This window comes from Erythrolamprus reginae, chromosome 3 (genome assembly GCF_031021105.1).
Source record: "Erythrolamprus reginae isolate rEryReg1 chromosome 3, rEryReg1.hap1, whole genome shotgun sequence".
NCBI lineage: Eukaryota > Metazoa > Chordata > Lepidosauria > Squamata > Dipsadidae > Erythrolamprus > Erythrolamprus reginae.
This window is the reverse complement of record NC_091952.1, coordinates 145,776,350-145,788,727: the sequence shown is the minus strand read 5'-3', so window position 1 is coordinate 145,788,727 and position 12,378 is coordinate 145,776,350. Positions and strand designations below refer to the sequence as shown.

Genomic DNA, 12,378 nt, shown 5'->3' with positions numbered 1-12,378 from the left:
ATCTTCTGATATGTAGAGGACTTCCGCCTGCTCACTCGCCACGCTTAAGCATTCAGTTGTGGCAGTTGCCTAAATTAATTAGTATATTAGCCAGATAAAATGTGTCTGCATCAATGCATTTCTGCTTCCTAGTCTTGCATCCATGGGTGGGTTCCAACTTACCTTGCTGCCGGTTTGCTTCCTCATGTGCTGCATGAGTGTGCCTCGTGGACATGAGTGTGTTTCGCGTGCGTGCATGTGTGGAAGGAAAAAATTCAAACAAATCTCTCCCCCCTCCAAAAAAGCCCATGCATTGCAATAATCCAAGCGTGAGATGATAAGGGCATGAGTGACCGTGAGAAGAGCCTCCTGATTCAAATATGGTTGCAATGATTAGACTTGATATGATTTTGATAATCCAAGTGATCCTTTTCAATTTTTGGCCTTTCTGAAATGTTCTTCATGATGTGTGGAAGCAGAAGCTAAGTTGCTGTTCCTATTAAGTCAGGAAAGACTTCATGAACTCAATCTGCATAGTCTGGAGGACGGAAGGGAAAGGGGGGACATGATCAAAACATTTAAATATGTTAAAGGGTTAAATAAGGTTCAGGAGGGAAGTGCTTTTAATACGAAAGTGAACACAGGAACAAGGGGGCACAATCTGAGGTTAGTTGAGGGAAAGATTAGAAGTAACATGATAAAATATTATTTTACTGAAAGAGTAGTAGATGCTTGGAACAAACTTCCAGAAGACGTGGTCGGTAAATCCACAGTAACTGAATTTAAACCTGCCTGGGATAATCATATATCCACCCTAAGATAAAATACAGGAAATAGTATAAGGGCAGACTAGATGGACCATGAGGTCTTTTTCTGCCGTCAATCTTCTATGTTTCTATCCCAGGCCTAGCAGACAGTGGTCGAGCTCACAACATAAGACTTATTGAACAAGCCTGAATTCACACATAATGTAAATAACAAATTATTGTTTGTGAACTACAGAAGATAGCCAAATAATACATGTAATTCCTCGTTAAATGGAGGAATTAGCCTAGAACTAGTTATGAAAGAGGCCAAGTCTTTATGTATCTGAGGCTCTCTATTCTAGCTGGGCTAAACAACAGTTATGTTCTCCCTTGAGATTATATGGCACAGTTTAGACAAAAAGACTCAAAAGTTCTTCCAGATTAAGAATGGACGCCTTAATGCAGGAACCAGGCATTTAAGCTCTATTTTCCATTCCAAGTCTTCCAGTGCCTCCCACTTTTACAGTTATTTAGCTGTGTGTAGGATTCTAGTCTCAGTGTTCAAGGAAAATGAGCATGGGCAGTATTTATTACTGACTGACTGACTTCCTTACTTTCTTATACACTGCCCATTCTCAAAGGCTCTGTATATAGTGATGCTACTTATGATTTTTGTGTACTTGATTTTAGATTCCTCTTTATCCTGTTGGGTCCCAGAGCCAGATTGAAGGCCTACCATGAAATTGGCAGAGCAATGGCAACTCTCTTAACAGATGAAGTAAGTTTGATTGCTGCTGAACTTCCTTTATCAAGTTGGGATAGAGTAGGGCAGCATTAATGCCTAAGAGGGAAGGCAGCAATTAATTAATTAATTAATTCGAACAAGTGTAGGATTGTAGTTTGTATAGGCATAACGTAAGTAGTAAATAATGATAAAAGAAGACAATAGGACAGTACAGGGATGGTAGGCACAACGGTGAGCTTATGTACGCCCCTTACAAACCTCTTAGGAAAGGGGAGAGGTCAACTGTAGACAATCTGAGGTTAAAGATTTTGGGTTTAGGGAAGAAACCATGGAGTCAGGTAATGTGTTCCAGGCATTGATCACTCTGTTGCTGAAGTCGTATTTTCTGCAATCTAGTTTGAATTTATTTTATTTTATTTTATTTTTGAATTTATTATGTGCTTGTGTGTTGTTGTGGTTGAAGGTGAAGTAGTCATTAACAGGAAAGACATTTTGGTATATGATTTTATGAACTACTGTTAGGTCAGATCAGAGGCGGCGTAGTTGTAAATTGTCTAATCGCAGTATTTCAAGTCTGATGGAGTAAGGTGTTCTGCTGTTGTTGTTCAATATGTCCAAAACCAAACTTCTAATTGCTGAGTAAAGGATTAGACTAAATATGGCAATAGAAGGCTTGTCCTTAATTTATTATTTCATACTTCTTTGTATTACTAGATTTTAATTCAAAGTGTGAAATGAACAAAGTCTGATTTCTTCTGCACTGGAACCAAATAATATAATTTAATAAATCAAAAGTCATCCTCCATTCCATTTCTAGTATAAAAAATAAATTCTAGAAGAAGTGAAGAACAATAACAAATATCTTTTTAATAGGGGAATGTAACAAACACAAGATTTGTCTTGAAACCTGATTCAGAAAATTGTCTAATTTACCTTTGACTGATTAGGAGGTTAATGAATTTGAGTTAAAAAATGAATCTAAATCTTCTTTCAGAAATCTGAAAGTGTATGACTCCCACTGTGTTGTTTGATATCAAAAATAAAAAGTTTTTTGTGAGGAGGGAAACATTTGCAGGAAAACCATTATATGTATGTATGTATGCATGCATGCATGTAGGTAGGTAAGTAGGTAGGTAACATATGTTTGCTGATAATGAAAAGGAAGGGAGACTACTATAGATCTTTTCATTATCAGTAAACTACTATAGATCCTTTTCATTATCAGCAAAAATATGTTACACATAGATTATAGTTGTCAGCTATAAAAAGTTTATCTGTCTTGGAATATGGCCCCTGGTGGGGCCGAGAGGCATAAAGAAAGCTGTTTGCTCGTCCCATATACCAGGGGACTCAACAAAAAATCACTCACATATATATGAGCATAAGCTGCATTAACAGGGGAATACACTCCAAGACCAGGGAGGTATTAATACCACTCTATAATGCCCTGGTAAGACCACATCTGACCTACTGCATTCAGTTCTGGTCACCACACTTCAAAAGAGACATTGAAACTCTGGAGAAGATGCAGAAAAGAGCAACCAAAATGATTAGGGAACTAGAAACCAAGACCTATGAAGAGAGATTGCTGGAACTGGGGCATGGATAGCCTTGAGAAACGAAGGGCCAGGGGGAACATGATAGCAGTGCACAGGTCCTTGAGGGGTTGCCACGGAGAGGAGGGGGTCACACTATTTTCCAGGGCACCAGAGGGCCAGACGAGGAACAACGGTTGGAAGCTGACCAAGGAGAGATTCAACCTGGAAATAAGGAAGAACTTCCTGATGGTCAGAGCAATCAACCAGTGGAACGGCCTGCCAGTGGAGGTTGTGAACTCCCCAACTTTGGACACTATCAAGAGGAGATTGGACTGTCATTTGGGTCAGGCAGGCAGGGGGTTGGACTTGATGACCTGCAAGATCCCTTTCAACTCTAATTAATATAATAATGTAATGTAATGTAATATAATATAATAAACATAATATAATATACAGCATAACATAATTTAATATAAATTGAGTTGCCTTGAGTAATTTATAAAAATAATAAAGTTGAGATATAATTTTTTTTTTAAACCTTAAATGAGTTGAAAACTTGACTGGCAATGTATGATCCTAATTTCCCATTACTTCTACAAAAAAGGGTGGCTAGTTTTAGATTCAAATTACCCGATAGTATAAAAATGTCATGTGAAGAAGGGTCAACATTTTATAACCATCTTATTAATTTCCAGATCAATGCCAACGGCACATGGAGTAGTGTTACCTTCCCACCAAAGTGGCCCCTATTTTTCTGCATGCTTTCGAACTGCTAAGTTGGCAGAAGCTGGGACAAATAACAGGAGCTCACCTTGTTATGCAGCGATAGCGATTCAAACAGCTGAACTGTTAACCTTCTGTTATACAAGCTAAGCATCTTAGCCACTGACCCACCACGTTCCTCAAAAATACAATAGAGCTATATAGGAAATATATCATATCATGATATGAAAAGGAAATTTAATAACTTTCTAATTGGAGCTATAGTGCTATTTTTACATAAGCATCTGCATTCTATTAAATAAATTAAAAATATATGTATATCTGGGTAAAAGTTTTCATTAACTGCAATTTAAGTAAAAATAATCTAGGAAATTTTCCTCATACACTCAGTGACATTTAACTGTTTGTAATGATTTTCTTCTTGGATAAAAAGATGAATTTATTGGCATAAGTTTCCTGAAGATAACTATTCCCCTAACATTAAAAGAATGTTAATAATATCAATTATTTCAAATGTCACAGATGCCTGAAAACATATAGGGAATGCATCAGTCTTGCTTCCATTATTTGAATTTCAGTGAAACATAATACTGTATGTCATCTCCTAAAGATAGCAATTTGTATTTAATTCTAGCTATTCAAAATGTCTTCATTTTCACCGATTCTACGGAAAAAACCATTCAATCCCTTTGGAATTTCTGATATTTCTTTTGTATTTTTGCCACTGAATGTTATGAGATCTTTTTGTGGATCCTACTGACAATCTGAATGAATAAATGCATCAAAATTTGTTTCTTGTTTTTTTTCATTGCTGAGAGGGGAAAAGGAAGGATTAAATCAAATGAATGAATGAAAAAATGAAGTCCTACCATATTTGTTACTTTGTTGCATACTTTTGTAAATTTTGTGGATTAAAAGTTCTCTCAAATTATGTAAACTGAGCTGTGGTCTGCTTTACTAAACCAAGGAAACCATTTCACAAACCTGTTTCCTCTTACTGTGCTATTCCTGCTAAAAAGAATATCTAGAACTAATGATATTGCCTTCCAGCTTTTTCAGAGAATTGCTTGGAAAGCAAAAGAAACTGAAGACCTCATTGCAGGAATTGATGAGTTTCTGGATGAGTTGACTGTCTTACCACCAGGCAAATGGGATCCAACCATTCGAATTTGTCCCCCCAAAAGTTTGCCCTCATCACAGAAAAGGTATCTTACTGAAAAGAGATGCAGATAGAGAAAAATGTGTGTTGAATCTGACAAATCTAAGGAAATCTAATTAAAATTTAAGTGGAAAGTTTGGTATGTTTTATCTGGATATAAATCTATATATTCTCCATAAACATCTAGACTTATGTATTGTTGAGATGTTCCATTTTCCCAGCTCCATACCTGTTGCTGAAAAAAGTGCTGTTCATAATGACCTCTGCAATCCTTGCTGGCTGAAGTTGTGAAAATGTCATGGTTTCCATTTATATCCAGAGAATATATGTGTCACTCATGATATGAAACTTAACCATATGAGAAATCTTTTTTCTCATGCAGTTTGATTATTTCTTAGAAACAAGACCATGTGAGGAAGCACGTGGCTCTGCTGTTTTGCTTTGATACACTGTGATAAGACAATAATAAAATCCCCTACAATACCACTTCAGAATATGTATGAATCCCACGTTGGCTTTCTCTGATATTGTATTTTGATATGTTGCTTAGATAGTGAGTTGTATTGGAAGTAACAGAAATAGCCGGAGTTTGGTTGTTAGAATCAGAATATGATATTTAGCTCAGAATCAATCACCGTCATTATAATATGGCTTGTGTGTACACAAAATGGTTGTATTATATACTATACTATCCCTGTTACATCCTCAGAATCTCCATGCGCATCCGTGACCAGAGTCCTCATGCTAATGGAAACAAACCTGCTGTGGATGACCGGCAGGGTCATGGGCACCAGTACATAAGTGAAGAGCTGGAGAAGACTGGAAGGTAAAGCTCACAGAGATTTGGCTGGGGAAATTAAAGCATGGAGATCTCTCTCTCTTCACTGTATAGCTGCAGGGGAGAATCGTACTGCCCTGAAAAGAGAATCAATTTGAATTCTCTTCTATCCTTTCCCCAAGAATACAAGTTTAGAAAGAAATATAAGTAGACGACCCTCACTCTGTCAAGGACCTTGGACTACTTATATCTAATGACCTAAGTGCCAAAGTCCACTGTAACAACATTGCCAAAAAGGCACTAAGAGTTGTTAATCTAATCTTGTGTAGCTTCTTCTCTGACAATATTACCCTGCTAACCAGAGCATACAAAACATTTGTTAGACCAATTCTCGAATACAGGACACCTGTATGGAACCCGCACTGTATTTCAGACATTGATACAATTAAGAGAGTCCAGAAATGTTTCACAAGAAGAGTCCTCCTCTGCACGCAACAAAATACCAGACTTGAAATTTTGGGCTTAGATACCTTAGAGCAGTGTTTCCCAACCTGGGCAACTTGAAGATATCTGGACTTCAACTCCCAGAATTCCCCAGCCAGCATTCACTGGCTGGGGAATTCTGGGAGTTGAAGTCCAAATATCTTCAAGTTGCCAAGGTTGGGAAACACTGGCTTAGAGGAATGATGGCAAACCTTCTTTGGTTGGCATGCCAAAAGGAGTATGCCAGCATGCGTGTGCACATGCCCACACCCCTTCCCTCCCTCGTCACATAAGCACAGATACCCCGCGCTTCTCCCACGCATGCGCACAGGCTTTTCGGAAGCCTGGTAGGCAATGGTGGGTTCCTACCAATGTGGTCCAGAGTGCCGCACTGGTAGCAATCCACTGTTGCAATTTTCAGTGGGTTTTTTTCTGGAATCTCCATGTCAGAAGAAGCCCAGCCGTCCATCCTTGTCTTAATATCATTGTCTGAAGCACAGCTGAGAAGCTTCTTCTCAGGAGACGCCGGGGAAAATAATCACTGAAAATTGCATCAGTGGGTTCCTATCAGTGCAGCACTCAGGACCAAACTGGTATGAACCCACCACTGCTGGTAGGTGAAAAAAACTGGAAGTGCGTTTTTCCAAATTTCCGGTTTTTCCATTGAGAGATTGTTTTTGTCTCGAGGGCTTCAGTGAAGCTTCCGTGAAGCATCTGGTGGACGAAATGGCCTTTCCTAAGGGCGAAATTCAGCCGGCCCATGCGTGCATTGCACGCTGGAGCTGAAACATGGAAAAGTCTCACGTACCTTCCCATGTGGCTCCGCATGCCACCTGTAATACACCTGTAATCATCTACCTGTCAATGAATACTTCAGCTTCAACTGCAACAATACACAAGCACACAATAGATTCAAACTCAATGTAAACCGCTCTGAGCTTGATTGCAGAAAATACAACTTCAGGAACAGAGTGGTCAATGCCTAAAACGCACAACCTGACTCTCTGATTTCTTCCCCAAATCCCAAAAACTGTCTTAGACTGTCTAAGGTTGACTTCACCCCATTTCTAAGAGGTCTGTAAGGGTCATGCATAAGTGCACCATTGGGCCTACAGTCCTTGTCCTTCTGTCTTAATTGTCCTAATTTACCTGTACCTGCTTTGCTTATGTTTATGTATACCTGCTATCTTATACATGCTTGAATGAATGAATGAATGAATGAATGAATGAATGAATGAATGAATGAATAATCCAAAGTACACATATTACAGTATAGCATTAAAAAAAATAATTGAATTTTTTTTTCTTGTAGGCTATTTGGAGGATTATTAAAGGATATCCAGCGAAAAGCCCCATGGTATGGCAGTGACTTCTCTGATGCCCTCAGCCTCCAGTGCCTCTCAACCATCCTCTATATCTACTTGGCTACAGTCACCAATGCAATCACCTTTGGAGGAATGCTAGGAGATGCTACAAATAACATGCAGGTCTGTGCAAAAGGCTGATAGCTTACAATCCTTCTGTAACTTCAAAACTACTTTTCCTCTCTGCATCAGTCTGCATTTCTTTAGTCTTATGTACATTCCTACCTATGTCAATAGGAAAACAGTTTCATATTGTTATGTAGTTTTGCCATTTGGCTGACTTGTATCCATCATTTGAGAGCTGGTATGCTGCTAATGTTCAACCAAGCAAAGCCATATGCTTCCTCATACGATCTAGGGTGTCCTGGAAAGCTTCCTGGGTACTGCCTTCGCTGGTGCATTTTTCTGCCTATTTGCTGGGCAACCTCTCACCATCCTGAGTAGCACTGGACCTGTTCTTGTCTTTGAGCGTCTTCTGTTCTCCTTCAGCAAGTAAGTAGCATTCATTTTGGTGTGCATGTTGGGAGCAAGCCTTCGTGAACTCTCTTTCCTTGAGCCTTATCAAGGTGATTGGGGATCATATAAGATTTGCACTGCCTTGCCTGTTGACTAGCCAATACTCATGCTTGCAGTTTGGATCTGTCATTTTGTCTTTCCACCTCTGACTTGAACTCTGCTACCTGTTGGTAATTTAGAGCAAAACACAATTGCAGTATAGTAAAGTCAAAATAGATTTAAAACCACATACAACTTTTTAGTGATTTGATATACATCCAGGTCAACTTGCTTTGAATAACCTTAGTAAGTATGACAAAACAGGCTGTTCTGCAAGAGTGTTAAGTGGAACATTTATAAGGCTGGTTTAGCCAATCAGCTCACAGCAAGAAAATCAGCCAGGCTTCTCTTTCTAACATGATTGTGTCAATTAATTCTGAACTGGTGAAGTGCAAAGAGGATACCAAATAGGACAGCAAAGCTTTGCTCATCCACTCTTCCCTTAAATAGAATCTTCCCATTATAGTAGGCTATATAATTACCATCCAGCAAGACCAAGAATGCACTAGTTGGATGTAATAAGAATTGCATTCAAGCACTTTGGAAAGTTAAGCTTGTAAGAAAGGGTGCTTTTGTACAAACATTGTCACTATACCCTGAGAGTGTGTTCTGTATACTCAATGTATTCTGATAGTATAACTTAGGAGAAGCATTGACTCCTGAGCTCCAGCACTGAAGAAATGGCATGTTCTTTCCTAATAGAGGCATTCTACCGCCCTCAATTTGTTCTCTGAAATCATTTGATGATTGCTATAAAAATTGATACTGGCATTTCATTTCACCCTCTTTTGGTAACTTCCCAAATAGGTGACTCAAGCTGAAAGGCAGTAAAAGCCACCTGCCAATGGAAATTCATTATTGGTGATTGAATCGGGCCTCTTAATAGAAAAAGAGAGCTACTCTAAGGGAAATTCTTCAGTTTAGTTTGAGATTTGGGGGGTAGTCCTTCTAAAAAAAATGGATTAACTGTGTGGCTAGGAGCTCAGGCTTCATTTTAGAAAACTAACCTGCTTAGAAATATTACTGTTTTGGCTCTTTCCTCCTCTCAGAGACCACAGCTTGGATTATTTAGAATTCCGCCTCTGGATTGGCTTGTGGGTGGCTTTCTTTGGCCTTATCCTGGTGGCTACTGAAGCTAGTTACTTGGTGCAGTATTTCACACGCTTCACTGAGGAAGGCTTCTGTGCCCTCATCAGTTTAATTTTCATCTATGACGCTGTGAAGAAGATGCTGTCTCTGGTGGAACATTACCCTGTCAATTGGGCGTATAAAATCAATGACATCACCTTGTATAGCTGTACCTGCCATCTGACTGAGACAGGTAATGTGAGAAACGGATGATATTAGGCAAGCCATTAAAAATTCTTGACAAATACATAGAAAAGTAATGGCAAACATATTCATACATTATAATATACAGGTAGTTGTTGATTTCATTTAGTGACTCAATGGTACTGAAAATGGTGACTTAGGCCGTTGCAGCATCCCCATGGTCACATGACCAAAAGTCAGATGCTTGGCAACTGATTCATATTTATGATGGTTGCAATGTCCTGGGATCATGTGACCACCATTTTGTGAGCTTCTGACAAGGAAAGTCAATGGGGAATCCAGATTCACTTAACAACCATATTACTAACTTAAAAACTGAAGCAATTAATTTAACAACTGTCACAAGAAAAGTGGTGAAATGGGGTAAAATTCACTTAACAACTGCCTCACTTAGCAACATAAGTTTTGGGCTCAACTCTGGTCATAAGTCAAAGACTACCTATAACACACACACACACAAACAAACACACACCATAACTTCAAGACTGTTAGCAACGTAAAATGAAAACTATAAAACAACTATAAAAATGAACTCTAGTTCAAGTACAAACCAAACTGAATTCAAAGATTTCACTAGTGCTTGGGACAACTTAATGTGACCATGCATTACAAATATTAATAACTAAGAAAATATTTACAAGTAGGTGTTAAAATGCAACATGGGTATTTATCAAATGTAGCTGAGATATCGCCCCATCCCACCTCCAAACCTTGATGCAATCAATAATACCCTGTTTCAGATAGTCACCAACATTCTGGGTTGATCTTCAATGGTTTATTTTTATGTTTTCTCTGTCTTGCACTTGTCCGTTAGTAGATCAAGGCAACCTAAACCAGTCCCACATGCCAACTGGAAGTGCTAAAAGGGTTCTCCCATACCTCAAAGAAAAGCTCTGATTGGCCTAAGCAGCCTAATTGGACTTGAAATCATCCACACAGAAAAGCAGGTACCTGCACAGTTTGATCCACTTCTGTCCAAGTATATTAGTCTCCTGCATTTAGATAGTGCCTAGCTTTGTAAGCAAAGGTTCCTCTGTTTTACATCTGTCAGTCATTTTCTTTTTGGAAATCCAACATTTGCTTGATGTTCTATGTAGAGGCTGAAGAATATAATTTGTGGATATAGCTAGATTGCAGTACCAATCCCCTCTTCTATGATGTTGCTACTTCTCTTGCATTGTTTTTTTTAAACCTTTAAATAATAATATCCACCTAATAGTTGGCCATGCTGCAAACCAGTCTGCAGAGTTATGGCAAGAAACAACATGCATCTTTGTTATGTTACCAACCTGTTTTTGAACACATATTTAAGATGCCACAAAACAGACATCCAACAATTCTGTCAAGTTCTTGCTTTCCTTACCCTCTCTGGTCCTTGCATTGCACAAATCAGAATGAACTGCTGATATCTTGGATGATTTTTTCTTGCAGCCAACTCCTCTGTCCTGAATCAGACTCTGTTCCATAATCTCAGCAGTTTTGAACAGGTAACAAATAAAATTATTTTCATTTAAACGGCTGGCCGGGGAAACCTTTACTTTTATCTTGAATACTGCACATAGGAGTGAAAAGTGAGGCAAAACCATATGTATTGTATGTATTGCAAAAGGCCAGGCAACCACTAGATGGAAGCAAAGGAATATGGTAAACACAATTTGGCTACTACAGTAGAAAAGAATGGAAACTGAGATATAGGAAGGACACAGCATGTTGTGATTAGCATGTTTTGTGCTTTACTTCTTGGAGCACTGCAGGTTTTTTGCACTTGATAACTGCGATGTGTTGCCCTTTTGGTTGTTGTTGTTTTGCCGCTGAAGATTTCTCCACCACTACTGCTGCTGATTCTGTGTCATTTGAGAAAGTCACAGCCACATACATATCAGAAGACTATGTACCAGAAGCCAAAGAACACATAGATATTTAAAACAAAACAAAACACTATGTTGTTAAAAGTGAAATTCTAGATGATCAGTGAGGACAGGTTCTCATCCTATGCTGAGACTGCCTTGCAGAAACTGAGAAAGACTCAAGGTTAATCTGCAGATGCAGCCTGAAGGTGCTTGGCTCTATTTTTTCTAAGCTCTACTTCCTGCACTGAAGAAGTAGAGCATGTGTAAGGTGACCAGACATCCCGCCTTCAGCAGGACAGTCCCGCTTTTGAATGATTTTTCCCGTGTCCCTCGGCGTTTCAAAATGTCCTGATTTTGGAATGGAAGAGAGGGACGGGCAGTGGCGGGGGGGGAGAGATCAGGAGGGGAGGGGCATATTTCAATTATAACCCCAACACCTCTACTGGTCCCCCCTCCCCAGTCCCAAAGCCTGGCAAAGTTTGCAAAAAGTTTGGAGCCAAACGCGCACACAGCCATTCCAGGGAGATGCTGAGCTTCCGCCCTTCAGCTTCAGAGACAGCCTCTCCCGCACCTGCAGTGCCCCGCCTGGCTGGAGCTTCCCTGGTGGCGGCAAGTGAGCTTTGGGGCTCGGCAGCGGGCATCACCTCCGTCCCAGCCCAGCCAGTGGGCCAGTGTCAGCCACGCGCCCAGGCCCAGTGCAGCGCCAGCATGCATGGCGTCCAGCAACATGTCCAGCTGCTGCCATCAGTGCCTCTGCCCTGGAGCTCCTGCTTGCAGCCGACTGCCCTGTCGCCACCCTGCGGCTACTGCCTGCTGCCACTGCTGCCAGTACCCGCCCACTCCTACTTCAACCCCTGCTTGGCGGCGCTGCCTTCGCTGCCCACCCCGCTGCCCTGCGCCCGCCAGAGCTGCCTGGCCCCACTTCCCCTGCAAGCCCACCACCCTCCCAAGCCCTTCGCGCCGCCCGAGAGCTGCAATGGGGGAGGTGGCAGCGTGGTGTATGAGAGAGCAAGAGAGAGAGAGAGAGCAAGAGAGAGAGAGAGACAGAGAGAGAGAGAGACAGAGAGAGAGAGAGAGAAAGAGAGAGAGAGAAAGAGAGAGGGGGAGAGAGAAAGAGAGAAGAGGA

The 12,378-nt window shown here is 40.3% G+C and overlaps 1 protein-coding gene across 1 annotated transcript in view; it reads left to right on the top strand.

The window, feature by feature from the left end:
• Positions 1–12,378, top strand: part of SLC4A9 (solute carrier family 4 member 9) — a 63,537-nt gene that overhangs the window by 12,685 nt on the left and 38,474 nt on the right. Inside the window, exons 6-12 of the mRNA XM_070748609.1 lie at positions 1,416–1,503; positions 4,782–4,936; positions 5,600–5,716; positions 7,464–7,638; positions 7,874–8,007; positions 9,120–9,391; positions 10,834–10,889. Of these exons, the coding sequence (XP_070604710.1) occupies positions 1,416–1,503; positions 4,782–4,936; positions 5,600–5,716; positions 7,464–7,638; positions 7,874–8,007; positions 9,120–9,391; positions 10,834–10,889 (997 nt within the window). The remainder of the gene's footprint in view (positions 1–1,415; positions 1,504–4,781; positions 4,937–5,599; positions 5,717–7,463; positions 7,639–7,873; positions 8,008–9,119; positions 9,392–10,833; positions 10,890–12,378) is intronic.